The sequence below is a fragment of the Cherax quadricarinatus genome, chromosome 17 (genome assembly GCF_038502225.1).
Source record: "Cherax quadricarinatus isolate ZL_2023a chromosome 17, ASM3850222v1, whole genome shotgun sequence".
In the NCBI taxonomy this organism is placed as follows: domain Eukaryota; kingdom Metazoa; phylum Arthropoda; class Malacostraca; order Decapoda; family Parastacidae; genus Cherax; species Cherax quadricarinatus.
Window position 1 is genome coordinate 30588272 of NC_091308.1, and position 27668 is coordinate 30615939.

At 52.5% G+C, this 27668-nt stretch overlaps 1 protein-coding gene across 1 annotated transcript in view; it reads right to left on the reverse strand.

The window, feature by feature from the left end:
- The window catches only part of LOC128686284 (cytotoxic granule associated RNA binding protein TIA1), a gene marked incomplete in the record, with an annotated part of 1123904 nt that overhangs the window by 29482 nt on the left and 1066754 nt on the right, over positions 1-27668 (reverse strand). Inside the window, 1 exon segment of the mRNA XM_070085945.1 lies at positions 4309-4435. Within this exon segment, the coding sequence (XP_069942046.1) occupies positions 4309-4435 (127 nt within the window).

Here is a 27668-nt window from a genome sequence, read left to right on the forward strand (position 1 = left end):
GCTAACATTACACGCCTCTTTTCCACCAACAAAACACGCTCTCAAGTAGTTACTTAACAGATGACGAATAGTAATTTTTAGGCTGCCACAACTCGCCTGTTTCGTGTGTAATGATTTCGTTTCTTTCGTGTAATATATAATGTACATTATGTATAAGTCTTACTTTATCTAACATACACCTTACATTATTTATACAAACATACATATATATGTATGTATGAAAACACCCGAACACTTTCATGTATTTACGTACATATCTTCAGAAGATGTGTATAAGCACATGAAATCTCTCAGGTTTTTCCTTATTCTCAATGTGGTATTTTTATGTATTTGGGTATTTGGAATCACGCGTTTATTGTGATGTCTTCTATATATACATATATATGATCTCGTAAATCTGTGCTGGTTCAGACTGTGATGGTCATGTGTTTCATAGTTTGTAATATAGCGTCTTATCAACCTTTCGAAGACTTAGGTTGAGCGATGTTAGTGCTACTAGTGATCTGTAATGTTTTGTCAGTGCTCTGCTGCCTCCTTTATGTAATTGTACTGTTTAAGACCTTCAGGATTTCACCTATATCTAACCTCTTTTTGCAAAGAGTACTTGAGTGTTCGTGTTAGTGGTATGATGCGCTTCTTTGTAAATACCTGCTCCACCCGGTTGGTAAGGCACTCGACTCATACATTGAGGTTCCTGCTTCGATCCTCGGTAAGGGTGTAAACATTGGGCATGTTTCCTTAAGACATCTGCTGTCCATGTTCACCTAGCAGTAAATAGGTACTTCGGTGTTAGCCGACTTGTGTGGGTCGCATCCTGGGGACAAAGTTAACTTAGCTAAGTTGCCCAAAATACTCTGCATAAGCAATGATGTCAGCTAGGTCTGTATACCTTGTATCATGAGCTTGTATAAAAATTTATTATTATTATTATTATTATTATTATTATTATTAATCCGGCTCTGGGTGTTGCATGTGCGGCAATGTTTTGTATTTTTATTTTCGAATTCTACGGGCTTAGTGCTTATGTCAAATAAATGATTTGTAGCGCAGATAGAGGTAATACAAAAAAAAATCTCTTGTTTTTTTGTTCTTCGTTTCGTGGACTGCTGGACGTTGATTCATACCCGTCTTTTAAAATTCCGCCAGTTTTTCATTTCACCTCCATTATCGTGAAGTAAAACTCAGAGAGAAGCAAAGAATTACACGACAGAACTAAGACTTTCTCGCTGCGCTCTAAATGTTGTCGTCTGATACAACCATCTACGTACCAGGTTGTACCTGGAGTTTACCTGGAGAGAGTTCCGGTGGTCAACGCCCCCGCGGTCCGGTCTGTGACCAGGCCTCCTGGTGGATCAGAGCCTGATCAACCAGGCTGTTACTGCTGGCTGCACGCAAACCAACGTACGAGCCACAGCCCGGCTGATCAGGAACTGACTTTAGGTGCTTGTCCAGTGCCAGCTTGAAGACTGCCAGGGGTCTGTTGGTAATCCCCCTTATGTATGCTGGGAGGCAGTTGAACAGTCTCGGGCCCCTGACACTTATTGTATGGTCTCTTAACGTGCTAGTGACAGCCCTGCTTTTCATTTGGGGGATGGTGCATCGTCTGCCAAGTCTTTTGCTTTCGTAGTGAGTGATTTTCGTGTGCAAGTTCGGTACTAGTCCCTCTAGGATTTTCCAGGTGTATATAATCATGTATCTCTCCCGCCTGCGTTCCAGGGAATACAGGTTTAGGAACCTCAAGCGCTCCAAGTAATTGAGGTGTTTTATCTCCGTTATGCGCGCCGTGAAGGTTCTCTGTACATTTTCTAGGTCAGCAATTTCACCTGCCTTGAAAGGTGCTGTTAGTGTGCAGCAATATTCCAGCCTAGATAGAACAAGTGACCTGAAGAGTGTCATCATGGGCTTGGCATCCCTCGTTTTGAAGGTTCTCATTATCCATCCTGTCATTTTTCTAGCAGATGCGATCGATACAATGTTATGGTCCTTGAAGGTGAGATCCTCTGACATGATCACTCCCAGGTCTTTGACGTTGGTGTTTCGCTCTATTTTGTGGCCAGAATTTGTTTTGTACTATAATGAAGATTTAATTTCCTCGTGTTTACCTACCATATCTGAGTAATTGAAATTTCTCATCGTTGAACTTCATATTGTTTTCTGCAGACCACTGAAAGATTTGGTTGATGTCCGCCTGGAGCCTTGCAGTGTCTGGCAGTGTCATGCAGATTCGGGTGTCATCTGCAAAGGAAGACACGGTGCTGTGGCTGACATCCTTGTCTATGTCAGATATGAGGATGAGGAACAAGATGGGAGCCAGTACTGTGCCTTGTGGAACAGAGCTTTTCACCGTGCCTGCCTCAGACTTTACTCTGTACCAGTCATATATTTGGTATATAAAAAAAAAACATGAACATGGGTATAGTTATAACCCTAATTTTTTAAAGGGGTGGACCGGTAAGCCAGAAGAAGGCCTCGGTTAGATGACGAAAAGCTCCAGCGGTGGGTCATCATGTGACTAAGATCTTTGACGGGAAACTCTTGTCCAGTTTCCTGACTAACCTTACCTAACCTAAGGTATACGCGAGTCATTTGTGTAATGGCTAAGGGATGGGGGTGGACAGTTTTGTCTCTGGTTAGGGATCCCATTCGTCCCGGTCTTAGGGATGGTGTCCCACCAAAGTCGGTTCGGGACGCCGAATATGTCTCGCCTTCTTTTTGTAAAAATAAAAAATGTGCTTTAATCGAGTGTCTAGTTGGAGTAGTAATCTCATTCTTATTACTTTTTTTTTGCATCTGTATATAAAATTCTGTCATCTGTGTTGTCTCATTGATGTGATAAGAAATTATTCATTTTAATTGAGTGACGGACCTCCCAAATAAATTTGATTAGGTATCCAGGGTCTTTTTTATTTGAAAAAGAAAATGGTATCCCTTCCCTCTGAGGACACCACCACCACAAACACTGGTGGGCTCATCATGAACGTGTGTTGGGTCCGTGGTTAGAAGTGATGGTATACCTGGAGAGGGTTTAGGGGGTCAACGCCCCCGCGGCCCGGTCTGCGACCAGGCCTCGCGGTGGATCAGGGCCTGATCAACCATGCTGTTATTGCTGGCTGCAAGGTAGCAAGAAATACAAAGTAATATTGTTATGGAGGAGATATATTGAAGTACGTGTCAGAGCCCGTCTGCCTGTCCTCTTGGTGTAGTGGAGAGTGAGGGAGAGGCCTCCCAGGAACGGCCTACCTGCAGGGTACAAACGGAGGTCACCTGACTTAAGGTTTGGCCAGGGAATCTGCCTATAAAATGGTGGTGGTGAACGTTAATGAACATGGTAATAACTTAATGGTTATAATCATAACCATGACTTTTAAAGAGGTGGACCGGTAAGCCAGCGGAAATCCTCTGTCAGATAATCACAAGCTCCAGCTGTGGGTCATATGACTAACACCCGCGTCAGGATACACTTGTCCTGTTTCCTGACAAACATTACACCTACCTGGCTAATAAACAGATCGTTGTGGAAAAAAGACAGTAACTTGCAGTTCAAGACATATTAGAGGAAACGTTTCGCTCCGACCGACTTCTTCAATCCTAAAGTGGATGTGACTTGGCCCTGCATCGCACGGGCCAGTAGGCCTGCTGTAGTGTTCCTTCTTTATCTTCTTAAAGCCACTCGTGGCTACAAGTTTATTCTAATGTCCTGAACTGTACGTGTCTTTTTCCACACCTCGTCGGCATAACCATACCATGTTTTTAGCAGCTCGTTGCGTATTCAATGCACTTGACGTAGTGATAGGCTAAACAAATGTAAATAGTAGTTCTGGCTTCCAAAAGAAAGATATTGCCTATTTACCGCCACATTACAGAGAAGCTTTGTCTGGTTGGTGTACAGAGGCTCGTACATTGTTTACATTGAAATTACACGTGAACACCTGCTGACGTTCAAACTAAAAGTTCGTGATTATTCTGGATGTACTAAAAGAAATGACTGGTTTCAGGAGCATATGAGGCGCACTTAAGGTGAGTACCAGCCCCTCGTGTGGTAGGTACCAGACCTTGAAGCAGGTATCAGACCTTGAAGAGGCAGGTACCAGACCTTGAAGAGGCAACTACCAGACCTTGAAGAGGCAGGTATCAAACCTTCACGAGGCAGGTACCAGACCTTCACCAGGCAAGTACCAGATCTTCAAGAGGCAGGTACCAGACCTTCACCAGGCAGGTACCAGACTTCCTCTCACCAGGCGGGGTTTCTCCCTCCCTCCAAGTCTCACTTCCCAACTCATTGCTACACTCACTGCTCAGCTCACTAACCTGAAACTGCTGCACGGGATAAGCTCCCACCATCGACGCTGGCTGCTGCAGCTGTGGCATCTGTCCCGTGGGCAGCTGGGGTTGTGGTACGCCTTGCCAAGTGGGCACGCCAGCCATCCCCGCCATTCTGTAATAAGAGCTTCAGTAACTAGTTGGTCCACTTGGTAATAACATAACTACCAATAAATAGCGGACTAGCCAGTCCGTAACACAGTGTAATGCTAACACCCAACAATAGTACATAAGAATATAAGTACGGAGGAACACTGCAGGAGGCTTACTGACCCATACTTGGCAGGTCTTTCTCAAACATACTTCGTCATAGGCAGATTTTGACGAAAGAGGAAATGTTCCCCCCTCTCCTACTCTCCCCCCCTCCCATCATTTATTCTAAGGGCGGATGCTGGGCTCCTGGGCAAGCACCTTGCTAGGCGAGTGGCACACCTTCAGGAGGAGTGTCGCACCTCACTCCCCCTGACACTAGTCACATCAATAAACAACAAAAAGGGCACAATACCGTGACTGGAACGATACACAAATAACCCGCACATATAAGAGAGGAGCTTACGACGACGTTTCGGTCCGACTTGGATAATTTTTTTTCCTCTGTGTTCTTGCTCTTACCCTCTGTGGGCACCTAGCTCCCTTGTGGGCACCTAGCTCCTTTGTGGACACCTAGCTCCCTTGTGGGCACCTAGCTCCCTTGCAGTGCTGCTCTTTGTATTTGACTGGCTTCTCCTCCTTACTACCTCCCCCACTACTACTACTACCACTTCCTGCCTATATATATATCCCTCCCTCTCTCCCTATCTCCTTTCCGTTCGTTCGTTTCCGTTAGTGTGATTTTGTAAATGGTGTAAGTCGGACCGAAACGTCGTCGTAAGCTCCTCTCTTCTATATGCGGGTTATTTGTGTACTAGTCACATCACCGACGCGGTAAGGTGACACAGGGTGGAGGCCAGCGTGGAGGCCAGTGTGGAGGCCAGCGTTGGAGATAACAAGCAGTCAATACACTATAAAGTCTCATCCAGAATACAACTTCTGGAGGTTTAATGAGTTTTGGGTAAAGCTGTAATTTTTATTTTGATTAGTCTTTGAATGTAAAGCGAAATTTTAATAAATGTCACAAGAACGAATTAAAAAATTTCTTAGAAATTCGATGAGTGACCTTAATCTAATAGGTTGTCAGGGTTGCAACGTTCACCTGTCTGTCTTGCCTGCAACACCGCAAAACAATTTTAACACAGTAACAGCGCAAATGTTAAAACGAGATATTAACAGAAAATTAGCAATGTTAAACCAAGAGGAAATGTAAACTGACTAAGAATAATCTGTGAAGTCGAAAATCAAATTTTTACTCCGATGGAAAAAGTAGGAAAATATTAAAATTCCTAGAGAAAATTATTACGTCCTCCCATGAAGGTAAATTTTGTGTGCACATAAAATGTGTGCACATATGTGTGCACATATGTGTGCACATACAATGTGTGCACATATGTGTGCACATATGTGTGCACATATAATGTGTGCACATATCATGAGAAATTGTGAAAGAAGAGAGGAACTACAGAAATACATGACACCACAACCACAGTTGTTGACCCCAGTAGCCACCACAGTTGTTGACATCAGCAGCTACCACAGTTGTTGACCCCAGTAGCCACCACAGTTGTTGACATCAGCAGCTACCACAGTTGTTGACCCCAGTAGCCACCACAGTTGTTGACATCAGCAGCTACCACAGTTGTTGACCCCAGTAGCCACCACAGTTGTTGACATCAGCAGTTACCACAGTTGTTGACCCCAGTAGCCACCACAGTTGTTGACATCAGCACCTACCACAGTTGTTGACCCCAGTAGCCACCACAGTTGTTGACATCAGCAGCTACCACAGTTGTTGACCCCAGTAGCCACCACAGTTGTTGACATCAGCAGCTACCACAGTTGTTGACCCCAGTAGCCACCACAGTTGTTGACATCAGCAGCTACCACAGTTGTTGACCCCAGTAGCCACCACAGTTGTTGACATCAGCAGCTACCACAGTTGTTGACCCCAGTAGCCACCACAGTTGTTGACATCAGCACCTACCACAGTTGTTGACCCCAGTAGCCACCACAGTTGTTGACATCAGCAGCTACCACAGTTGTTGACCCCAGTAGCCACCACAGTTGTTGACATCAGCAGCTACCACAGTTGTTGACCCCAGTAGCCACCACAGTTGTTGACATCAGCAGCTACCACAGTTGTTGACCCCAGTAGCCACCACAGTTGTTGACATCAGCAGCTACCACAGTTGTTGACCCCAGTAGCCACTACAGTTGTTGACATCAGCAGCTACCACAGTTGTTGACCCCAGAAGCCACCACAGTTGTTGACATCAGCAGCTACCACAGTTGTTGACCCCAGTAGCCACCACAGTTGTTGACATCAGCAGCTACCACAGTTGTTGACCCCAGTAGCCACCACAGTTGTTGACATCAGCAGCTACCACAGTTGTTGACCCCAGTAGCCACCACAGTTGTTGACAGCAGCTACCACAGTTGTTGACCCCAGTAGCCACCACAGTTGTTGACATCAGCAGCTACCACAGTTGTTGACCCCAGTAGCCACCACAGTTGTTGACATCAGCAGCTACCACAGTTGTTGACCCCAGTAGCCACCACAGTTGTTGACATCAGCAGCTACCACAGTTGTTGACCCCAGTAGCCACCACAGTTGTTGACATCAGCAGCTACCACAGTTGTTGACCCCAGTAGCCACCACAGTTGTTGACATCAGCAGCTACCACAGTTGTTGACCCCAGTAGCCACCACAGTTGTTGAGATCAGCAGTTACCACAGTTGTTGACCCCAGTAGCCACCACAGTTGTTGACATCAGCAGCTACCACAGTTGTTGACCCCAGTAGCCACCACAGTTGTTGACATCAGCAGCTACCACAGTTGTTGACCCCAGTAGCCACCACAGTTGTTGGCATCAGCAGCTACCACAGTTGTTGACCCCAGTAGCCACCACAGTTGTTGACATCAGCAGCTACCACAGTTGTTAACCCCAGTAGCCACCACAGTTGTTGACATCAGCAGCAACCACAGTTGACCCCAGTAGCCACCACAGTTGTTGACATCAGTAGCTACCACAGTTGTTGACCCCAGTAGCCACCACAGTTGTTGACATCAGCAGCTACCACAGTTGTTGACCCCAGTAGCCACCACAGTTGTTGACATCAGCAGCTACCACAGTTGTTGACCCCCGTAGCCACCACAGTTGTTGACATCAGCAGCTACCACAGTTGCTGACCCCAGTAGCCACCACAGTTGTTGACATCAGCAGCTACCACAGTTGTTGACCCCAGTAGCAACCACAGTTGTTGACCTCAGCAGCCACCACAGTTGACCCCAGTAGCCACCACAGCTGTTGACCCCAGCAGCCACCACAGCTGTTGACCCCAGCAGCCACCACAGCTGACCCCAGCGGCCACCACAGCTGTTGACCCCAGTAGCCACCACAGCTGTTGACCCCAGTAGCCACCACAGCTGTTGACCCCAGTAGCCACCACAGCTGCTGACCCCAGTAGCCACCACAGCTGTTGACCCCAGTAGCCACCACAGTTGTTGACCCCAGAAGCCACCACAGTCGTTGACTCCAGCAGCCAACACAGCTGTTGACCCCAGTAGCCACCACAGCTGTTGACCCCAGTAGCCACCACAGTTGTTGACCCCAGTAGCCACCACAGTTGTTGACCCCAGCAGCTACCACAGTTGTTGAAATCAGCAGCCACAACAGTCGTTGACCAGAGCAGCCACCACAGTTGTTGACCCAAGCAGCTACCACAGTTGTTGACCTCAGCAGCCACCACAGTCGTTGACCCCAGCAGCCACCAGTTACTAACCTCAGCAGCCACCACAGTTGACCCCAGCAGCCACCACAGTTAACCCCAGCAGCCACCACAGTTGACCCCAGCAGCCACCACAGTCGTTGACCCCAGCAGCCACCACAGCTGTTGACCCCAGCAGCAACCACAGCTGTTGACCCCAGCGGCCACCACAGCTGTTGACCACAGTAGCCACCACAGCTAATGACCCCAGTAGCCACCATAGCTGTTGACCCCAGTAGCCACCACAGCTGTTGACCCCAGTAGCCACCACAGCTGTTGACCCCAGTAGCCACCACAGTTGTTGACCCCAGTAGCCACCACAGTTGTTGACTCCAGCAGCCACCACAGCTGTTGACCCCAGTAGCCACCACAGCTGTTGACCCCAGTAGCCACCACAGTTGTTGACCCAGTAGCCACCACAGGTGTTGACCCCAGCAGCTACCACAGTTGTTGAAATCAGCAGCCACCACAGTCGTTGACCCCAGCAGCCACCACAGTTGTTGACCCAAGAAGCTACCACAGTTGTTGACCTCAGCAGCCACCACAGTCGTTGACCCCAGCAGCCACCAGTTACTAACCTCAGCAGCCACCACAGTTGTTGACCCCAGCAGCCACCACAGTTAACCCCAGCAGCCACCACAGTTGACCCCAGCAGCCACCACAGTCGTTGACTCCAGTAGTCACCACAGTTGACCCTAGTAGCCACCACAGTTGTTGACCCCAGCAGCCACCACAGTTGACCCCAGCAGCCATCACAGTTGTTGACCCCACCAGCCATCACAGTTGACCCCAGCAGCCACCACAGCTGTTGACCCCAGCAGCCACCACAGTTGTTGACCCCAGCAGCTACCACAGTTGTTGACCCCAGCAGCCACCACAGTTGACCCCAGCAGCCTCCACAGTTGACCTCAGCAGCCACCACAGTTGACCGCAGCAGCTACCACAGTTGTTGACCCCAGCAGCCACCACAGTTGTTGATCCCAGCAGCCACCACAGTTGTTGATCCCAGCAGCCACCACAGTTTTTGACCCCAGCAGCCACCACAGTTCTTGACCCCAGCAGCCACTACAGTTGTTGACTCCAGCAGCCACCACAGTTGTTGACTCCAGCAGCCACCACAGTTGTTGACCCCAGTAGCCACCACAGTTGACCCCAGCAGCCACCACAGTTGTTGACCCCAGCAGCTACCACAGTTGACCTCAGCAGCCACCACAGTCGTTGACCCCAGCAGCCACTACAGTTGTTGACCCCAGCAGCCACCACAGTTGTTGACCCCAGCAGCTACCACAGTTGTTGACCTCAGCAGCCACCACAGTTGTTGACCCCAGCAGCCACCACAGTTGTTGACCCCAGCAGCCACCACAGTCGTTGACCCCAGCAGCCACCACAGTTGACCCCAGCAGCCACCACAGTTGTTGACCCCAGCAGCCATCACAGTTGTTGACCCCAGGAGCCACCACAGTTTTTGACCCCAGCAGCCACCACAGTTGACCCCAGCAGCCACCACAGTTGTTGACCCCAGCAGCCACCACAGTTCTTGGCCCCAGCAGCCATCACAGTTCTTGGCCCCAAAAGCAACCACAGTTCTTGACCCCAGCAGCAACCACAGTTCTTGGCCCGAGCAGTAACCACAGTTCTTGGCCCCAGCAGCAACCACAGTTCTTGACCCGAGCAGCAACCACAGTTCTTGGCCCCAGCAGCAACCACAGTTCTTGACCCCAGCAGCAAACACAGTTCTTGGCCCCAGCAGCAACCACAGTTCTTGGCCCCAGCAGCAACCACAGTTCTTGGCCGCAGCCACAACCACAGTTCTTGACCCCAGCAGCCACCACAGTTCTTGGCCCCAGCAGCCACCACAGTTCTTGGCCCCAGCAGCAACCACAGTTCTTGACCCGAGCAGCAACCACAGTTCTTGGCCCCAGCAGCAACCACAGTTCTTGGCCCCAGCAGCAACCACAGTTCTTGACCCCAGCAGCCATCACAGTTCTTGGCCCCAGCAGCCATCACAGTTCTTGACCCCACCAGCAACCACAGTTCTTGGCCCCAGCAGCCATCACAGTTCTTGGCCCCAGCAGCCACCACAGTTCTTGACCCCAGCAGCCACTACAGTTGTTGACTCCAGCAGCCACCACAGTTGTTGACCCCAGTAGCCACCACAGTTGACCTCAGCAGCCACCACAGTCGTTGACCCCAGCAGCCACCACAGTTGTTGACCCCAGCAGCCACCACAGTTGTTGACCCCAGCAGCTACCACAGTTGTTGACCTAAGCAGCCACCACAGTTGTTGACCCCAGCTGCCACCACAGTCGTTGACCCCAGCAGCTACCACAGTTGTTGACCTCAGCAGCCATCACAGTTCTTGACCCCACCAGCAACCACAGTTCTTGGCCCGAGCAGCCACCACAGTTCTTGGCCCCAGCAGCCACCACAGTTCTTGGCCCCAGCAGCCACCACAGTTCTTGGCCCCAGCAGCCACCACAGTTCTTGGCCCCAGCAGCCACCACAGTTCTTGGAACCAGCAGCCACCACAGTTCTTGGCCCCAGCAGCCACCACAGTTCTTGGCCCCAGCAGCCACCACAGTTCTTGGCCCCAGCAGCCACCACAGTTCTTGGCCCCAGCAGCCACCACAGTTTTTGGCCCCAACAGCCACCACAGTTCTTGTCCCCAGCAGCCACCACAGTTCTTGGCCCCAGCAGCCACCACAGTTCTTGGCCCCAGCAGCCACCACAGTTCTAGTCCCCAGCAGCCACCACAGTTCTTGGGCCCCAGCAGCCACCACAGTTCTTGGCCCCAGCAGCCACCACAGTTCTTGACCCCAGCAGCCACCACAGTTCTTGACCCCAGCAGCCACCACAGTTCATGGCCCCAGCAGCCACCACATTTCTTGGCCCAGCAGCCACCATAGTTCTTGGCCCCAGCAGCCACCACAGTTCTTGAGCCCACTAGCCACCACAGTTCTTGGTCCCAGCAGCCACCACAGTTCTTGGCCCCACCAGCCACCACAGTTCTTGGCCAAACAGCCACCACAGTTCTTGGCCCCAGCAGCCACCACAGTTCCTGACCCCAGGAGCCACCACAGTTGACCCCAGCAGCCACCACAGTTCATGGCCCCAGCAGCAACCACAGTTCTTGGCCCCAGCAGCCTTCACAGTTCTTGGCCCCAACAGCAACCACAGTTCTTGACCCCAGCAGCAACCACAGTTCTTGGCCCCAGCAGCAACCACAGTTCTTGACCCCAGCAGCAACCACAGTTCTTGACCACAGCAGCAACCACAGTTCTTGGCCCCAGCAGCAACCACAGTTCTTGGCCCCAGCAACAAACACAGTTCTTGGCCCCAGCAGCCACCACATTTCTTGGCTCCAGCAGCCACCACAGTTCTTGGCCCCAGCAGCAACCACAGTTCTTGACCCGAGCAGCAACCACAGTTCTTGGCCCCAGCAGCAACCACAGTTCTTGGCCCCAGCAGCAACCAGAGTTCTTGGCCCTAGCAGCAACCACAGTTCTTGTCCCCAGCAGCCATCACAGTTCTTGACCCCAGCAGCAACCACAGTTCTTGATCCCAGCAGCCATCACAGTTCTTGGCCCCAGCAGCCATCACAGTTCTTGACCCCACCAGCAACCACAGTTCTTGGCCCCAGCAGCCATCACAGTTCTTGGCCCCAGCAGCCATCACAGTTCTTGACCCCAGCAGCAACCACAGTTCTTGACCCCAGCAGCCATCACAGTTCTTGGCCCGAGCAGCCACCACAGTTCTTGGCCCCAGCAGCCACCACAGTTCTTGGCCCCAGCAGCCACCACAGTTCTTGACCCCAGCAGCAACCACAGTTCTTGGCTCCAGCAGCCACCACAGTTCTTGGCCCCAGCAGCCACCACAGTTCTTGGCCCCAGCAGGCACCACAGTTCATGGCCCCAGCAGCCACCACAGTTCTTGGCCCCAGCAGCCACCACAGTTCTTGGCCCAAGCAGCCATCACAGTTTTTGGCCCAGGCAACCACCACAGTTCTTGTCCCCAGCAGCCACCACAGTTCTTGGCCCCAGCAGCCACCATAGTTCTTGGCCCCAGCAGCCACCACAGTTCTTGACCCCAGCAGCCACCACAGTTCTTGACCACAGCAGCCACCACAGTTCTTGATCCCAGCATCCACCACAGTTCTTGGCCCCAGCAGCCACAACAGTTCTTGGCCCCAGCAGCCACCACAGTTCTTGGCCCCAACAGCCACCACAGTTCTTGGCCCAAGCAGCCACCACAGTTCTCGGCCCAAGCAGCCACCACAGTTCTTGGCCCCAGCAGCCACCACAGTTCTTGGCCCCAGCAACCACCACAGTTCTTGGCCCCAGCAGCCACCACAGTTCTTGGCCCCAGCAGCCATCACAGTTCTTGGCCCCAGCAGCCACCACAGTTCTTGACCCCAGCAGCCACTACAGTTCTTGACCCCAGCAGCCACTACAGTTGTTGACTCCAGCAGCCATCACAGTTGACCCCAGTAGCCACCACAGTTGACCCCAGCAGCCACCACAGTTGTTGACCCCAGCAGCTACCACAGTTGTTGACCTCAGCAGCCACCACAGTCGTTGACCCCAGCAGCCACCACAGTTGTTGACCCCAGCAGCCACCACAGTTGTTGACCCCAGCAGCTACCACAGTTGTTGACCTCAGCAGCCACCACAGTTGTTGACCCCAGCAGCCACCACAGTTGTTGACCCCAGCAGCCACCACAGTCGTTGACCCCAGCAGCCACCACAGTTGACCCCAGCAGCCACCACAGTTGTTGACCCCAGCAGCCATCACAGTTGTTGACCCCAGGAGCCACCACAGTTTTTGACCCCAGCAGCCACCACAGTTGTTGACCCCAGCAGCCACCACAGTTGTTGACCCCAGCAGCCACCACAGTTCTTGGCCCCAGCAGCCATCACAGTTCTTGGCCCCAAAAGCAACCACAGTTCTTGACCCCAGCAGCAACCACAGTTCTTGGCCCGAGCAGTAACCACAGTTCTTGGCCCCAGCAGCAACCACAGTTCTTGACCCGAGCAGCAACCACAGTTCTTGGCCCCAGCAGCAACCACAGTTCTTGACCCCAGCAGCAAACACAGTTCTTGGCCCCAGCAGCAACCACAGTTCTTGGCCCCAGCAGCAACCACAGTTCTTGGCCGCAGCCACAACCACAGTTCTTGACCCCAGCAGCCACCACAGTTCTTGGCCCCAGCAGCCACCACAGTTCTTGGCCCCAGCAGCAACCACAGTTCTTGACCCAAGCAGCAACCACAGTTCTTGGCCCCAGCAGGAACCACAGTTCTTGGCCCCAGCAGCAACCACAGTTCTTGACCCCAGCAGCCATCACAGTTCTTGGCCCCAGCAGCCATCACAGTTCTTGACCCCACCAGCAACCACAGTTCTTGGCCCCAGCAGCCATCACAGTTCTTGGCCCCAGCAGCCACCACAGTTCTTGACCCCAGCAGCCACTACAATTGTTGACTCCAGCAGCCACCACAGTTGTTGACCCCAGTAGCCACCACAGTTGACCCCAGCAGCCACCACAGTTGACCTCAGCAGCCACCACAGTCGTTGACCCCAGCAGCCACCACAGTTGTTGACCCCAGCAGCCACCACAGTTGTTGACCCCAGCAGCTACCACAGTTGTTGACCTCAGCAGCCACCACAGTTGTTGACCCCAGCAGCCACCACAGATGTTGACCCCAGCAGCTACCACAGTTGTTGACCTCAGCAGCCATCACAGTTCTTGACCCCACCAGCAACCACAGTTCTTGGCCCGAGCAGCCACCACAGTTCTTGGCCCCAGCAGCCACCACAGTTCTTGGCCCCAGCAGCCACAGTTCTTGGCCCCAGCAGCCACCACAGTTCTTGGCCCCAGCAGCCACCACAGTTCTTGGCCCCAGCAGCCACCACAGTTCTTGGCCCCAGCAGCCACCACAGTTCTTGGCCCCAGCAGCAACCACAGTTCTTGGCCCCAGCAGCCACCACAGTTCTTGGCCCCAGCAGCCACCACAGTTCTTGGCCCAAGCAGCCACCACAGTTTTTGGCCCCAACAGCCACCACAGTTCTTGTCCCCAGCAGCCACCACAGTTCTTGGCCCCAGCAGCCACCACAGTTCTTGGCCCCAGCAGCCACCACAGTTCTTGGCCCCAGCAGCACCACAGTTCTTGGGCCCCAGCAGCCACCACAGTTCTTGGCCCCAGCAGCCACCACAGTTCTTGACCCCAGCAGCCACCACAGTTCTTGGCCCCAGCAGCCACCACAGTTCTTGGCCCCAGCAGCCACCACAGTTCATGGCCCCAGCAGCCACCACATTTCTTGGCCCAGCAGCCACCATAGTTCTTGGCCCCAGCAGCCACCACAGTTCTTGAGCCCACTAGCCACCACAGTTCTTGGTCCCAGCAGCCACCACAGTTCTTGGCCCCAGCAGCCACCACAGTTCTTGGCCAAACAGCCACCACAGTTCTTGGCCCCAGCAGCCACCACAGTTCCTGACCCCAGGAGCCACCACAGTTGACCCCAGCAGCCACCACAGTTCATGGCCCCAGCAGCAACCACAGTTCTTGGCCCCAGCAGCCTTCACAGTTCTTGGCCCCAACAGCAACCACAGTTCTTGACCCCAGCAGCAACCACAGTTCTTGGCCCCAGCAGCAACCACAGTTCTTGACCCCAGCAGCAACCACAGTTCTTGACCCCAGCAGCAACCACAGTTCTTGGCCCCAGCAGCAACCACAGTTCTTGGCCCCAGCAACACAGTTCTTGGCCCCAGCAGCCACCACATTTCTTGGCTCCAGCAGCCACCACAGTTCTTGGCCCCAGCAGCAACCACAGTTCTTGACCCGAGCAGCAACCACAGTTCTTGGCCCCAGCAGCAACCACAGTTCTTGGCCCCAGCAGCAACCAGAGTTCTTGGCCCTAGCAGCAACCACAGTTCTTGTCCCCAGCAGCCATCACAGTTCTTGACCCCAGCAGCAACCACAGTTCTTGATCCCAGCAGCCATCACAGTTCTTGGCCCCAGCAGCCATCACAGTTCTTGACCCCACCAGCAACCACAGTTCTTGGCCCCAGCAGCCATCACAGTTCTTGGCCCCAGCAGCCATCACAGTTCTTGACCCCAGCAGCAACCACAGTTCTTGACCCCAGCAGCCATCACAGTTCTTGGCCCGAGCAGCCACCACAGTTCTTGGCCCCAGCAGCCACCACAGTTCTTGGCCCCAGCAGCCACCACAGTTCTTGACCCCAGCAGCAACCACAGTTCTTGGCTCCAGCAGCCACCACAGTTCTTGGCCCCAGCAGCCACCACAGTTCTTGGCCCCAGCAGCCACCACAGTTCTTGGCCCAAGCAGCCATCACAGTTTTTGGCCCCAGCAACCACCACAGTTCTTGTCCCCAGCAGCCACCACAGTTCTTGGCCCCAGCAGCCACCACAGTTCTTGGCCCCAGCAGCCACCACAGTTCTTGACCCCAGCAGCCACCACAGTTCTTGACCACAGCAGCCACCACAGTTCTTGATCCCAGCATCCACCACAGTTCTTGGCCCCAGCAGCCACCACAGTTCTTGGCCCCAGCAGCCACCACAGTTCTTGGCCCCAGCAGCCACCACAGTTCTTGGCCCCAACAGCCACCACAGTTCTTGGCCCAAGCAGCCACCACAGTTCTCGGCCCAAGCAGCCACCACAGTTCTTGGCCCCAGCAGCCACCACAGTTCTTGGCCCCAGCAACCACCACAGTTCTTGGCCCCAGCAGCCACCACAGTTCTTGGCCCCAGCAGCCACCACAGTTCTTGACCCCAGCAGCCACCACAGTTCTTGACCCCAGCAGCCACCACAGTTCTTGGCCCCAGCAGCCACCACAGTTCTTGGCCCAAGCAGCTACCACAGTTCTTGGCCCCAGCAACAACCACAGTTGACCCCAGCAGCCACCACAGTTCTTGGCCCCAGCAGCCACCACAGTTCTTGGCCCCAGCAGCCACCACAGTTCTTGACCACAGCAGCCACCACAGTTCTTGGCCCCAGCAGCCACCACAGTTCTTGGCCCAAGCAGCTACCACAGTTCTTGGCCCCAGCAACAACCACAGTTGACCCCAGCAGCCACCACAGTTGTTGACCCAAGCAGCCACCACAGTTCTTGGCCCCAGCAGCCACCACAGTTCTTGACCACAGCAGCCACCACAGTTCTTGATCCCAGCATCCACCACAGTTCTTGGCCCCAGCAGCCACCACAGTTCTTGGCCCCAGCAGCCACCACAGTTCTTGGCCCCAGCAGCCACCACAGTTCTTTGCCCAGCAGCCACCACAGTTCTTGGCCCATGCAGCCACCACAGTTCTTGAGCCCACTAGCCACCACAGTTTTTGGTCCCGGCAGCCACCACAGTTCTTGGCCCCAGCAGCCACCACAGTTCTTGACCCCAGCAGCCACCACAGTTCTTGGCCCAACAGCCACCACAGTTCTTGGCCCCAGCAGCCACCACAGTTCTTGACCCCAGCAGCCACCACAGTTCTTGACCCCAGCAGCCACCACAGTTCTTGGCCCCAGCATCCACCACAGTTCTTGGCCCCAGCAGCCACCACAATTCTTGGCCCCAGCAGCCTCCACAGTTCTTGGCCCCAGCAGCCACCACAGTTGACCCCAGCAGCCACCACAGTTCTTGGCCCCAGCAGCCACCACAGTTCTTGGCCCAGCAGCCACCACAGTTCTTGGCCCCAGCAGCCACCACAGTTCTTGGCCCCAGCAGCCACCACAGTTCTTGGCCCCAGCAGCCACCACAGTTCTTGGCCCCAGCATCCACCACAGTTCTTGGCCCCAGCAGCCACCACAATTCTTGGCCCAAGCAGCCTCCACAGTTCTTGGCCCCAGCAGCCACCACAGTTGACCCCAGCAGCCACCACAGTTCTTGGCCCCAGCAGCCACCACAGTTCTTGGCCCAGCAGCCACCACAGTTCTTGGCCCCAGCAGCCACCACAGTTCTTGGCCCCAGCAGCCACCACAGTTCTTGGCCCCAGCAGCCACAACACTTCTTGACCCCAGCAGCCACCACAGTTCTTGACCCCAGCAGCCACCACACTTCTTGACCCCAGCAGCCACCACAGTTCTTGACCCCAGCAGCCACGACAGTTCTTGGCCCCAGCAGCCACCACAGTTGACCCCAGCAGCCACCACAGTTCTTGGCGCCAGCAGCCACGACAGTTCTTGGCCCCAGCAGCCACCACAGTTCTTGACCCCAGCAGCCACCACAGTTCTTGACCCCAGCAGCCACCACAGTTCTTGACCCCAGCAGCCACCACAGTTCTTGGCCCCAGCAGCCACCACAGTTCTTGGCTCCAGCAGCCACCACAGTTCTTGGCCCCAGCAGCCACCACAGTTCTTGGCCCCAGCAGCCACCACAGTTCTTGACCCCAGCAGCCACCACAGTTCTAGGCCCCAGCAGCCACCACAGTTCTTGACCCCAGCAGCCACGACAGCTCTTGGCCCCAGCAGCCACCACAGTTCTTGACCCCAGCAGCCACCACAGTTCTTGACCCCAGCAACCACCACAGTTCTTGACCCCAGCAGCCACCACAGTTCTTCTCCCCAGCAGCCACCACAGTTCTTGGCCCCAGCAGCCACCACAGTTCTTGGCCCCAGCAGCCACCACAGTTCTTGGCCCCAGCAGCCACCACAGTTCTTGGCCCCAGCAGCCACCACAGTTCTTGGCCCCAGCAGCCACCACAGTTCTTGGCCCAAGCAGCCACCACAATTCTTGGCCCAAGCAGCCACCAAAGTTCTTGGCCCCAGCAGCCACCACAGTTCTTGGCCCCAGCAACCACCACAGTTCTTGGCCCCAGCAGCCATCACAGTTCTTGACCCCAGCAGCCACCACAGTTCTTGGCCCCAGCAGCCACCACAGTTCTTGGCCCCAGCAGCCACCACAGTTCTTGACCCCAGCAGCCACCACAGTTCTTGACCCCAGCAGCCACCACAGTTCTTGGCCCCAGCAGCCACCACAGTTCTTGGCCCCAGCAGCAACCACAGTTCTTGGCCCCAGCAACAACCACAGTTGACCCCAGCAGCCACCACAGTTCTTGGCCCCAGCAGCCACCACAGTTCTTGGCCCCAGCAGCCACCACAGTTCTTGGCCCCAGCAACAACCACAGTTGACCCCAGCAGCCACCACAGTTCTTGGCCCTAGCAGCCACCACAGTTCATGGCCCCAGCAACAACCACAGTTGACCCCAGCAGCCACCACAGTTCTTGGCCCCAGCAACAACCACAGTTGACCCCAGCAGCCACCACAGTTCTTGGCCCCAGCAGCCACCACAGTTCTTGGCCCAAGCAGCCACCACAGTTCTTGGCCCAAGCAGCCACCACAGTTCTTGGCCCCAGCAGCCACCACAGTTCTTGGCCCCAGCAGCCACCACAGTTCTTGACCCCAGCAGCCACCACAGTTCTTGGCCCCAGCAGCCACCACAGTTTTTGACCCCAGCAGCCACCACAGTTCTTGGCCCCAGCAGCCACCACAGTTCTTGGCCCCAGCAGCCACCACAGTTGACCCCAGCAGCCACCACAGTTCTTGGCCCCAGCAGCCACCACAGTTCTTGGCCCCAGCAGCCACCACAGTTCTTGGCCCCAGCAGCCACCACAGTTCTTGGCCCCAGCAGCCTCCACAGTTCTTGGCCCCAGCAGCCACCACAGTTCTTGGCCCCAGCAGCCACCACAGTTCTTGGCCCCAGCAGCCACCACAGTTCTTGGCCCCATCAGCCACCACAGTTCTTGGCCCCAGCAGCCACCACAGTTCTTGGCCCCAGCAGCCACCACAGTTCTTGGCCCCAGCAGCCACCACAGTTCTTGGCCCCAGCAGCCACCACAGTTCTTGGGCCCAGCAGCCACCACAGTTCTTGGCCCCAGCAGCCACCACAGTTGACCCCAGCAGCCACCACAGTTCTTGGCCCCAGCAGCCACCACAGTTCTTGGCCCCAGCAGCCACCACAGTTCTTGGCCCCAGCAGCCACCACAGTTGACCCCAGCAGCCACCACAGTTCTTGGCCCCAGCAGCCACCACAGTTCTTGGCCCCAGCAGCCACAACACTTCTTGACCCCAGCAGCCACAACAGTTCTTGGCCCCAGCAGCCTCCACAGTTCTTGGCCCCAGCAGCCACCACAGTTCTTGGCCCCAGCAGCCACCACAGTTCTTGGCCCCAGCAGCCACCACAGTTCTTGGCCCCATCAGCCACCACAGTTCTTGGCCCCAGCAGCCACCACAGTTCTTGGCCCCAGCAGCCACCACAGTTCTTGGCCCCAGCAGCCACCACAGTTCTTGGCCCCAGCAGCCACCACAGTTCTTGGCCCCAGCAGCCACCACAGTTCTTGGCCGCAGCAGCCACCACAGTTCTTGACCCCAGCAGCAACCACAGTTCTTGGCTCCAGCAGCCACCACAGTTCTTGGCCCCAGCAACCACCACAGTTCTTGGCCCCAGTAGTCACCACAGTTGACCCCAGCAGCCACCACAGTTCTTGGCCCCAGCAGCCACCACAGTTCTTGGCCCCAGCAGCCACCACAGTTCTTGGCCCCAGCAGCCACCACAGTTCTTGACCCCAGCAGCAACCACAGTTCTTGGCTCCAGCAGCCACCACAGTTCTTGACCCCAGCAGCCACCACAGTTCTTGACCCCAGCAGCCACCACAGTTCTTGACCTTAGCAGCCACCACAGTTCTTGGCTCCAGCAGCCACCACAGTTCTTGACCCCAGCAGCCACCACAGTTCTTGGCCCCAGCAGCCACCAAAGTTCTTGACCCCAGCAGCCACCACAGTTCTTGACCCCAGCAGCCACCACAGTTCTTGGCCCCAGCAGCCACCACAGTTCTTGGCCCCAGCAGCCACCACAGTTCTTGACCCCAGCAGCAACCACAGTTCTTGGCCCCAGCAGCCACCACAGTTCTTGGCCCCAGCAGCCACCACAGTTCTTGACCCCAGCAGCCACCACAGTTCTTGACCCCAGCAGCCACCACAGTTCTTGGCCCCAGCAGCCACCACAGTTCTTGGCCCCAGCAGCAACCACAGTTCTTGGCCCCAGCAGCCACCACAGTTCTTGGCCCCAGCAGCCACCACAGTTCTTGGCCCCAGCAGCCACCACAGTTCTTGGCCCCAGCAGCAACCACAGTTCTTGACCCCAGCAGCCACTACAGATCTTGGCCCCAGCAGCCACCACAGTTCGTGTCCCCAGCAGCCACCACAGTTCTTGGCGCCAGCAGCCACGACAGTTCTTGGCCCCAGCAGCCACCACAGTTCTTGACCCCAGCAGCCACCACAGTTCTTGGCCCCAGCAGCCACCACAGTTCTTGGCCCCAGCAGCCACCACAGTTCTTGGCCCCAGCAGCCACCACAGTTCTTGGCCCCAGCAACCACCACAGTTCTTGGCCCCAGAAGTCACCACAGTTGAACCCAGCAGCCACCACAGTTCTTGGCCCCAGCAGCCACCACAGTTCTTGGCCCCAGCAGCCACCACAGTTCTTGGCCCCAGCAGCCACCACAGTTCTTGGCCCCAGCAGCCACCACAGTTCTTGGCCCCAGCAGCCACCACAGTTCTTGACCCCAGCAGCAACCACAGTTCTTGGCTCCAGCAGCCACCACAGTTCTTGGCCCCAGCAACCACCACAGTTCTTGGCCCCAGTAGTCACCACAGTTGACCCCAGCAGCCACCACAGTTCTTGGCCCCAGCAGCCACCACAGTTCTTGGCCCCAGCAGCCACCACAGTTCTTGGCCCCAGCAGCCACCACAGTTCTTGACCCCAGCAGCAACCACAGTTCTTGGCTCCAGCAGCCACCACAGTTCTTGACCCCAGCAGCCACCACAGTTCTTGACCCCAGCAGCCACCACAGTTCTTGGCCCCAGCAGCCACCACAGTTCTTGGCCCCAGCAGCCACCACAGTTCTTGACCCCAGCAGCCACCACAGTTCTTGGCCCCAGCAGCCACCACAGTTCTTGACCCCAGCAGCCACCACAGTTCTTGGCCCCAGCAGCCACCACAGTTCTTGACCCCAGCAGCCACCACAGTTCTTGGCCCCAGCAGCCACCACAGTTCTTGGCCCCAGCAGCCACCACAGTTCTTGGCCCCAGCAGCCACCACAGTTCTTGGCCCCAGCAGGCACCACAGTTCTTGGCCCCAGCAGCCACCACAGTTCTTGACCCCAGCAGCCACCACAGTTCTTGGCCCCAGCAGCCACCACAGTTCTTGGCCCCAGCAGCCACCACAGTTCTTGGCCCCAGCAGCCACCACAGTTCTTGACCCCAGCAGCCACCACAGTTCTTGGCCCCAGCAGCCACCACAGTTCTTGACCCCAGCAGCCACCACAGTTCTTGGCCCCAGCAGCCACCACAGTTCTTGACCCCAGCAGCCACCACAGTTCTTGGCCCCAGCAGCCACCACAGTTCTTGGCCCCAGCAGCCACCACAGTTCTTGACCCCAGCAGCCACCACAGTTCTTGGCCCCAGCAGCCACCACAGTTCTTGACCCCAGCAGCCACCACAGTACTGTAGGGAACTGCAACACGTTCACCAGGAGTCGTTTTACAAGACGATAAATGCAATACTTGTATAACATTTGGGTATCTTTATTCTGGAAACGTTTCGCCAGCCAGTGCCTTCTTCAGTCCAGTGCGGAAAAAAGTGGAAGATAACGAGGAGTTTCATGTAATCAGCGCGTATGTATTGTCCCTGCGAGTTATTGTGACGAAGGTTATGACGCTTGGGGGGGGGGAGTAGGGGGCTGCTAATGGCGGACGGGAAGGAAGGGGGGGGGTTCTTTTGACGGAGGGGTGGTAGGGTGTATTCACCTAGTTGAGGTTGCAGGGGTCGAGTCCTAGCTCCTGGCCCCGCCTCTTCACTGGTCGCTACTAGGTCACTCTCCCTGAACCGTGAGCTTTATCATACCTCTGCTTAAAGCTATGTATGGATCCTGCCTCCACTACATCGCTTCCCAAACGATTCCACTTACTGACTACTCTGTGGCTGAAGAAATACTTCCTAACATTTCTGTGATTCATCTGTGTCTTCAACTTCCAACTGTGTCCCCTTGTTGCTGTGTCCTATTTCTGGAACATCCTGTCTTTGTCCACCTTGTCAATTCCTCTCAGTATTTTGTATGTGGCTATTATGTCCTCCCTATCTCTCCTGTCCTCCAGCGTCGTCAGGTCGATTTCCCTTAACCTCTCCTCGTAGGACATACCTCTTGGCTCTGGGACTAATCCTGTTGCAAACCTTTGCACTTTCTCTAGTTTCTTTACGTGCTTGGCTAGGTGTGGGTTCCAAACTGGTGCCGCATACTCCAATATGGGCCTAACGTACACGGTGTACAGGGTCCTGAAAGATTCCTTATTAAGATGTCCGAATGCTGTTCTGAGGTTTACTAAGCGCCCATATGCTGCAGCAGTTATTTGGCTGATGTGCGCTTCAGGAGATGTGCCTGGTGTTATACTCGTCCCAAGATCTTTTTCCTTGAGTGAGGTTTGTAGTCTCTGGCCCCCCTAGACTGTACTCCGTCTGCGATCTTCTTTGCCCTTCCCCAATCTTCATGACTTTGCACTTGGTGGGGTTGAACTCCACTAGCCAAATGCTGGACCAGGTCTGCAGCCTGTCCAGATCCCTTTGTAGTTCTGCCTGGTCTTCGATCGAATGAATTCTTCTCATCAACTTCACGTCATCTGCAAACAGGGATACCTCAGAGTCTATTCTTTCCATCATGTTCACAAATACCAGAAACAGCACTGGTCCTAGGACTGGCCCCTGTGGGAACCCTCTGGTCACAGGCGCCCACTCTGACACCTCGCCACATACCATGACTCGCTGCTGTCTTCCTGACAAGTATTCCCTGATCCATTGTAGTCCCTTCCCTGTTATCCCTGCTTGGTCCTCCAGTTTTTGCACTAATCTCTTGTGTGGAACTGTGTCACACGCCTTCTTGCAGTCCAAGAAAATGCAATCTACCCACCCCTCTCTCTCTTGTCTTACTGCTGTCACCATGTCATAGAACTCCAGTAGGTTTGTGACACAGGATTTCCCATCCCTGAAACCATGTTGGCTGCTGTTGACGAGATCATTCCTTTCTAGATGTTCCACCACTCTTCTCCTGATAATCTTCTCCATGACTTTGCATATTATACATGTCAGTGACACTGGTCTGTATTATTATTATTATTATAATCAAGGGGGAAGCGCTAAACCCGGAGGATTATACAGCGCCTGGGGGGGGGATGTGGAAGGCATTCAGGCTTAATTCGGGGAACTGGAGCACAGATCCAATTCCCTAAATCAAGAGCCCCTCACCAACATCAAGGAACCTTCCTTGAGGGGCACTGGTCTGTAGTTTAGTGCTTCATGTCTGTCTCCTTTTTTTAAAGGTTGGGACTACATTTGCTGTCTTCCATGCCTCAGGCAATCTCCCTGTTTCGATAGATGTATTGAATATTGTTGTTAGGGGTACACATAGCACCTCTGCTCCCTCTCTCAGGGCCCATGGAGAGATGTTATCTGGCCCCATTGCCTTTGAGGTATCTAGCTAACTCAGAAGCCTCTTCACTTCTTCCTCGGTTGTGTGCACTGTGTTCAACACTTGGTGGTGTGCCACACCTCTCCGTCTTTCTGGAGCCCCTTCTGTCTCCTCTGTGAACACTTTCTTTGAATCTCTTGTTGAGTTCCTCACATACTTCACGGTCATTTCTTGTCTCTCCTCCTTCGTTCCTTAGCCTGATTATCTGGTCCTTGAGTGTTGTTTTTCTCCTGATGTATGTGTGTGTGTGTGTGTGTGTGTGTGTGTGTGTGTGTGTGTGTGTGTGTGTGTGTGGGTGTGTGTGTGTGTGTGTGTGTGTGTGTGTGTGTGCGCGTGCGCGCGCGTGCGCGTGTTCTGTTGATGAAAAGGTAGAAGGGAAGGGGAGGGGAGGGGTGTCAACTTCTCATTATCTGGACTATGTACACGGAACATGCCAGGACGGCCATGACACTCAAGGTCTCTATGTATCACCGTCCACCAAGTTAAGTCGAGAAGCACAAATATAAGAAAAAGAGATAACGTTAACGAACATTCGAAAAAATAGGGGATTACAAAATTTCTTTAAGAAAAAAAAAAAAAAAAAAAAAAAAACCTAAGACATGATGAGAGGAAGACATGACGATGGGAAGAAGCAATCAACTCTGAGAAACTACCAATGTGGGCGGGGATCGAACTCATGGAGAACGAGTCCAAAAACTCGCAGGCCAGTGTCTTAACCATTGGCCTGTGTTAACCAGTGTTAACATTTGGCCACTTGCCATGGGGTTCGAACCATGGCGCCTTTGCAAAGGCGCTCCCTGTGATCGCATTTGCTTGGACCTCTTTTCTGCAACACTGCAACAATTGATTGCAACACGAAAGGTCTAGAGGTATCATTCAACTCCCCCATGACTGTTTTGCATCTTGTATGGAGTCAGAAAAGATTCTGAAACCACACCACTACGTGTTGTATATAATTACATCGCACGTGCTAATAAAGATGTAGCAAGTCTTAATGATTGTCTGATAACCGGACCCTCACTAACTGAGAAGCTTGGAGACGTGCTTATGGAATTTCGCACAAAGCCATATGCCTACACGGCTGATATTTCCAAAGCTTTCTTAAGAGTAGGCCTACAAGAAATAGACAGATTATTCTCGATTCTTATGGCCTGAAAATCCACATGATTCTCAGCTGATATTTCCAAAGCTTTCTTAAGAGTAGGCCTACAAGAAATAGACAGATTATTCTCGATTCTTGTGGCCTGAAAATCCACATGATTCTCAGAGTCCTGTAAAAACATATCGTTTCAAGTCTGTTGTGTCTGGTGCAACATCCTCTCCATTCTTGCTAGAAGCTACTCTAAATACACACCCGAAGAAATCTGAAAGTCCCTTCAAAGAAATATTAAATAAAAGTTTTTTAAGTGGACAATCTTTAAGGTATTGTGAATAAAGAGGAGGTTTTGAAATCCTTATACAGAGAAGCTACCAAGGAGATGACAGATGCAAATATGCCTCTAAGGATGTAGAATACTAATTCAACTCATTTAAGGGAACTTATCGAAGATTTCCCTGAAGCTGAAATTCCTGATTGCAACAATATGCTGGGACTTAATTGGAACACACAATAAGACACTTTGAGCCTCAAAGAAATAAACAATACATCAACGTAGTTTACTGTCAGAGGTATCACAATGTTTTGATCCTCTAGGACTCGTCTCACCAATCACCATAAAAGGTAAAATGCTTGTGCAAGATGCATGGAAACTCAAAATCGGTTGGGATGAGAACTTGCCTCTAGAAATGAGTCAAGCATGGGATGAATTATCCACGGAGTTTAAACAACTTCATCAAATTAAATTTCCCAGACAAATAGGTCAAGAGGGAAAGAAGTACACATTACATGTGTTCTGTGATGCTTCAACCAGAGGTTATGACGCTGTAGCTTACATGAGTAATGCTGAAGTACACTAATTACTTCAAAGGCCAGGGTAGCACCCTTGAAGGTCAGAACAGTACCACAGTTGGAACTGACAGCACTCTATGTAGGTACAAAATTAGCTGTCTATCTCAACAAAGTACTTGATCATCTCACTATTGAAAAAACCGTGATCTGGAGTGATAATGAAGCAGTTCTCCAGTGGTTAAGAAATAATAAGAGTAAGCTGGTCTATGTACAGAACAGAGTAGCAGAAATAAAAGAGATGCAGAGATTATCTCTATCTCCACGTCTCTACCCAAGAGAATCCAGCTGACATGTTGTCACGTGTCCCACTCAAGAAATTTGTGGATAATAAATTATGGCTCCACTGACCTAACTGGCTCTCTAATGGAAATAACTGGCCTCAGCAAAAAAACTCACATAATAAGAAGAAACAGTCTGCTTGAACACAGTAGAAATAATCTACTTCAATACAGCAGACACACCAGAAATAGTTATTGATGGATCTAAATACTCATCTTTGGGTAAACTCTTGTCTTCAATTTTATTAAGGGGACAAAGCCTAATTATGAATTTCCTGAACCCATCAAATACTGAGTAAAACAAATAAAGATGTCTTCTATACAGAGTACAGATTTCTGGAAACTCAGGGTAAATCCCCAAACAAACCTAATATGATTAATTCTTTAGGTCTTTACCTCGACTCAGAAAAGATTATAAGATGTTGAGAAAGAATTCATAATTCGTTACTACCCAAAGAAGCCATACATCCAATATTGATCCCCAAAAATCATTGGCTAACAAAATTGATTGTAAAAAATGTCCACAGTAACGTGTTACATGGTGGAGCAGCTGACACACTGTCACATACAACGATCTTACTAGATACCTCAAGGTTGATGAAGCCTGAAAAAACTAATAAAGATTATATCACATGTCGTCACTTCGATATGCGAGTATGTCAATATCCAGGTCCACCTCCATATCCGAGTATGTCATGTCACTCCATTTGAGATGACACGTGTAGATTACACTGGACAAGTAATTTTAACTAAAACTGTTGATAAAGTTCCTATCAAGGTGTACATCTGTTTGTTCATCTGTGCTACGACTTGAGCAGTACCTCTAGAAGTAGCCGCTTAGCTCCCCTTTCGGGAGGGCTAAGTCTCTCATAGGGCTGAAAGGGGGCTGAGGGATACCCCCCACTTTTACTGGAGATTTTTCTCCACACCAGTTTTACCTATTCGGCAGGAATAGGTAAAGCACACACACAAGTCGGGGTCGTCGAGCGTCAGGTTTTGCTTTGTTGTGGGATGTGATGGCGAGGTGTGGTCTAGACCCTTTATATGCCTTGCTTTGATGTACTGTTCCTTGATAATGTGAGAAGTCACGAAAGCTCTTTGAATTTCACTATCCTTTCACAGTGGTTGTTTTGCATATATATATATATATATATATATATATATATATATATATATATATATATATATATATATATATATATATATATATATATATATATATATATATTACATTGTATATAAAGTTAATAGTTTACTTGAATACGTATTTTATTCCCTATTAATTCTTACATTTAATGAACAAGTGCAGCAGTTAGGAGTTATTTTTAATGGAGAAGCGATAAGCTTGGGACATATTTGTGAAGTCAATGGACCTTAGGTCTAACAACTTTGACAGCCAAACAGATGCTCGGTAACACTGAAGCACAAAAAAAAAACACTTGTTAAGTTGTGAATGTGGTGTAGGACAGCCTGGTCTGGTCCGGCTGGTGAAGAGCGCTACTGACTCTCTCGGGTGAGCTGGGAAGCCATCTTCAGGACCATCAGTGTCCGCTCCTTACTCCTTCCACCTTGGTTATGGCTTCATCTCACAGGTGCGGATGCTTACACAAGACACCACTCTATATTTTACTCTAGTGTCAGATGTTTACAACGGTAGTGGTGCCAGGAGGAAAGAGGGGTAGTTGTAGTACTGTGGGGGTGGTGTGTGGTCGTGGTGTGTGGTGGTGGTGTGTGGTGGTGGTGT